We start from the raw sequence: 5,000 nt of genomic DNA on the forward strand, positions 1-5,000 counted from the left end.
AGAGAGAGAGAGGGAGAGGGTGAGAAGAGGAAGACGATAAAAAAGAATCGGGGTAGAGTATAATGTAATGATGGAATATCCTGAGAAAAGAGAAGAAGAAGAAAAAAAAAAAAAATACAATCCATAAAATACAATCCATCATCTGAGAGGAGAATAAAAAATGCGCATTATAGCCTACGCATTATATAATTACCATAGAGAAAATAAAAGGCGAATCAAAAATAAACAAACACACAGACACACACACACACACAAAAAAAAAAGTTAGGAAACATGTGTTATAATGAATATTTTCTTGGTCTGTGATACAACTGCTGGTAAAATAATACAAAATACTGATGAATATTCTGACTACGAAATAAAGGTATGAAACATTGTGTTCTTGTTTAGTAACATTGTTTGGTGGTTGGTGAGGATGGTGAAGATAATGATAATAATACTAATGATGATAATAATGCTGATAATAATGACAATAACAATAGTAGTAGTAATAATGATAATGATGATATAGATAATAATTATAATAATAGTAATAATGATAATAACAAACATAAGGATAATGATAACAATAATGATGTTGATAATGATAACAACAAAATAATGATAATAATAATACCAACAATAATAGAAATAATAATGATAATGATAATAACAATGATAATGATAATCATAATCATAATGATACTAGCAATATTAATAATGACGATAATATTAATAATGATAATAAAAATAACAATTATCATAATGATAACAATGATAACAATAAAATAATAATGGTAATGATAAGGATAAGGATAATGATAATAGTAATAATAATGAAAATAATAATAAAAATTATAATGATATTAGCAATAATGATAATAATGATAATAACAATAATAATGATAATGATAACGATAAAAAATGAGTAATAATTATGATAATGATTATAATGATAACAACATCAATAATAATTATGATAATGATAATTAATAATAATAACGACAATAACAATGAAGTTCTTACAACCAACCAGACCAGAACCGAAAGAATTTATACACAATTGCGTTGTAAGGTTATTCAGTCTCATTTATACATTTATCTATATTTGTCACGAATTCTGGACAATTATAGCTATAAGGAATGAATGCCTATTTGAATTTCCGAAACGAAAAAAAAAAAAAAAAAAAAAAAAAATCGTTAAAGAAACTCATGAACTTGTCTTTTTTTTTCCTCTCTCTCTCTTCTCCCCCTCCCCCCTCTCTCCCTCATTCTTTCTTTCTCTCTCCCTCTTATCTCTCTTCTCTCCCCTTGCCCTTCTCTCTCTCTCTCCCTCTTTCTCTTTCTCTCTCTCTCTCTCCCCTCTTCTCTCCTTCTGTCTCTCTCCTCCTTCCTCTCTCTTTCTCTCATTCCCTCCTTCTCATCCTTTTGGTTTACTAAAATACGGAAACTATCGAAATCAGCTGTATTTTATTGTCACACATTATCATAACATTTTCTTTAATTACACATATGCGAATTTCGCGAACCGTGCAAGGATGTTATCAGAAATCTAGTATGGTGCTTCTGTAATCTAAATATTCAGGCAGATATTTTAGAAAAAATACTCTGGTCAATGCAGTTCTGAAATGAGAGATGCATGGGAGAAGGAGAGGGAAATATTCACAATATATATATATATATATATATATATATATATATATATATATATATATATATATATATACATATATATACATATATATATATATATATATATATATATATATATATATATATATATAATATATATATATATATATACACATACACACACACACACATGTATTTATATACATGTGTATATATATATATATATATATATATATATATATATATATATATATATATATATATATATATATAGAGAGAGAGAGAGAGAGAGAGAGAGAGAGAGAGAGAGAGAGAGAGAGAGATTCAGTAAACCTGGAAGAAAAAATCCAATTTTCTCCTTTACTCTGGACTTTTCTCTCCTAAATCTCCGGCATGAAGTGTCCGCAGGTGGGGAATCCTGTGGGGACGGGGGGTAGGTCCTCTGCCCCCCCGACGTGCAGGAGGGCTGCCATTCCTACCTCGGAGTGGAAGGTCAAGTGGCAGTGCATCAGCCACCAGCCTGTGGGCGAGAGAGGGAGGGTCAGCGCGGGGGCGTGGCTAGGCATAATAGGAATGTTAGAGGAGAAATGCTCATTATATGTAAGTATTACCGCTGTCATTATAGTTGTTGTTGTTGTTATTGTTATTATATTACTATCATAATCATTGTTACTGTTCTTCCTTTTTCTTCTTCTAAGTAATATAATTTTCATTACCATTATTGTTATTTTATTCATTTATTTAACATTATCATGGTCGTTATCATCATCCTTGCATTCACTCATATAATTATCAATTTTCTTCATATATCTATATTTTCGTCTATCAATTAATTTTCATATGTGCTATTTTTCAAATCTATTATTCGTCGCATGGAACTCCAGTGCAACATGATGCAACTTATTGAAGGCACCCACGATCTCACCTGGATTATTATCATCCCTATCTTTAATACCATTGTCTGTTATTATTATCATGATCTTTACTATTATTGGTTTTATTTTTATTATCATTATCATTAGTAATGATAATTATTATTATTATCAGTATCATTATCATTTTTAATCCTTATCATTATCATTTTTAATCATTATCACTATCATTATTGATAGCTTTATCATTACTGATATTATGTCATTATTATCATCATCATTATCATTGCTGTAATAACTTTTTTTTACTCTTATCATCATCATTATCATGGTCAGAATCCATATCAATATAATCATCATTATCTCCATCATTATCCTCATCCTCGTTATCATGATCCTCCTCCTCCGAGGGCGTCCCGGATCTCACCGGGGTTGTCGGCGGTGAACCTGACGACAGTGAAGCCTCCGTCGGGGATGGTGACGGTGTCCTTCTCCACCGCGTCCTGCAGCTTCCTCGGGATGCCTCCTGCAGCGTCCAGCTCCATCACTTCCTGCACCGTCGTGGCACTGGACGGAGAGGCATGGAAGGCTTAACGAGACTTAAAAGGGAGTAAGACATTTCGTCCACAAGAGGCGCTTTGGTATTATTTTCTGGCGGTAATTACTACCAACTGGAAGGGCGAAAGGTATAGGATTGTGTATCGGTTATATATCATAATGATTTTAGGAGATGGAAAAAAATAGGAAAAAAACACGGTGGCATCCGGTAGGGGTTTCGTTTACGAAAGGTGCTTTTTCCCTGATTTTGACTGAAAGGTCACATTTCTCTTTCTGAAATTCACTAAAGGGATACATTCCTTTTCCTGATTAAAAAAAAAGAAGGTAAATATGTATTTACATTCAGCGTGTCATTTATAAATTCCCTGACGCTGACCTGCCCAGCCTGCCCATGGCGACCACGCGGAACTTGTTGCCGTGCAGGTGGAACGGGTGGTTCTCGTCGCCGATCTGGCCCTCCGCGACCAGCACCATCTCCACCGCCTCGCCCAGCGCCGCCTCCAGGAGGTACGTGCAGCTGCAGAAGTCGCTCTCGCAGTAGGAAGACACCTCCTGGGGAGGCGAACGACTCTTGATGAACATTTTTTGTAAGTAAAAGAGCAAAGGAAAGGGTCCTAAGTAACCATGTATGATATCAGAACTTGGATATTTGTGGAGAGTGGATAGTTCGAATCGCAAAAAATATGTAAAAAAAAAAATATTTGATAGATAACATATTTCAAAATGAGACTTCTATAACCTCTTCTAAAAATGAAAAACAAAAACTAAATAAGTATAATCGCAATAACATTTCCTAATGAAATAAATGTCAAGATCTGGTGATAAATGGAATAATGAAAGTCTCACTCCCCCTCCCCCCCCTCTTTACCACCACAAACAAATAAAAAATAACATAAATAAATTAATAAAAACGCAGACACAAAGAAAATAATCCGTCGCCATAAGGGCCACACTGAATAATACACCTTCCATTTGAGTATTCATTTCACACATAACATTTTATACATAAAACACACTCATATTCACACATCTTTATACATAAACAAATTAAGGAACACGACGAACGCACCTCTCCGTAGCGGCAAAGTTTGGGGATGACGTCATCGGGCTGAGAAAGGGGCGGGGCGGAAGGGAACACGAAGTTCAATCTGAGGAGGTGTGAACAGATGTTAAATATTTATTGAAATAATGTGTTGAACGATTTATGCACCGTGATATGTTGATTACAATATGAGTCATGGGGGCATCGTATTTATGTTATATTTGGTAGTGTTTATAAAGCAAAATATGTTTGATTTATAAAATCTCTCTCTCTCTCTCTCTCTCTCTCTCTCTCTCTCTCTCTCTCTCTCTTACACAAACACACACACACACGTACTTACAAACACACACTCTCTCACACGCACGCCTGATTTCTCCGCCTGTTATACGTGTTGTGATGTGTTTGTTACTGTGATTATTGTGCTGTAGTGAATTTATCTATCGTGTACCATAACGTCAGGCTACCTGCGTTATGGTATCAACTACCTTATTTGTGGTGGGTTATTAGTTCCAACAGACTAAGACACCCATCACACACTCTCTCTCTCACTCTCTCTCTCTGTCTCTCTCTTTCTCTCTCACTCACTCACACACACACACACACACACACACACATCAGCACCAAAGCCCATGAACCAAACCTCCATTGTAAGGATACAGCTCAGGGTTATAAAGCAGCGAGTCGTTAACTCGACTGAAGTCAAAGCCGAGGTAGAACTGCCTGTCGACGTCAGGGGGAAGAGTTGTGGGCGTGAGGGCGTCGAGGTCGGCCATGGTGACCTCGTTCTCTCCGTCCACAGAATTCAGCGGATTCACCACCTGCGAAGTCGGATGTGATGAATAAGGGAAATGATAAATGGTTGATAGATCGATGAATAAATGAATCAATGAATTGATAGACAGATAGATAAATAGAGA

The 5,000-nt window shown here is 35.3% G+C and overlaps 1 protein-coding gene across 1 annotated transcript in view; it reads right to left on the reverse strand.

The window, feature by feature from the left end:
* Positions 1-1,910: 1,910 nt before the first annotated feature.
* LOC122264315 (multicopper oxidase 3-like) overlaps positions 1,911-5,000 on the reverse strand; it is a 12,176-nt gene continuing 9,086 nt past the window's right edge. Inside the window, exons 8-13 of the mRNA XM_086531295.1 lie at positions 4,700-4,901; positions 4,538-4,547; positions 4,111-4,189; positions 3,418-3,593; positions 2,911-3,050; positions 1,911-2,131 (exon numbers count right to left, since the gene is read on the reverse strand). Coding sequence (XP_086387421.1) covers positions 1,992-2,131; positions 2,911-3,050; positions 3,418-3,593; positions 4,111-4,189; positions 4,538-4,547; positions 4,700-4,901 — 747 coding nt within the window. The 3' untranslated portion in view covers positions 1,911-1,991. The remainder of the gene's footprint in view (positions 2,132-2,910; positions 3,051-3,417; positions 3,594-4,110; positions 4,190-4,537; positions 4,548-4,699; positions 4,902-5,000) is intronic.

This window comes from Penaeus japonicus, unplaced genomic scaffold (genome assembly GCF_977035675.1).
Source record: "Penaeus japonicus unplaced genomic scaffold, GWHDUDI00000001_assembly GWHDUDI00000035, whole genome shotgun sequence".
NCBI lineage: Eukaryota > Metazoa > Arthropoda > Malacostraca > Decapoda > Penaeidae > Penaeus > Penaeus japonicus.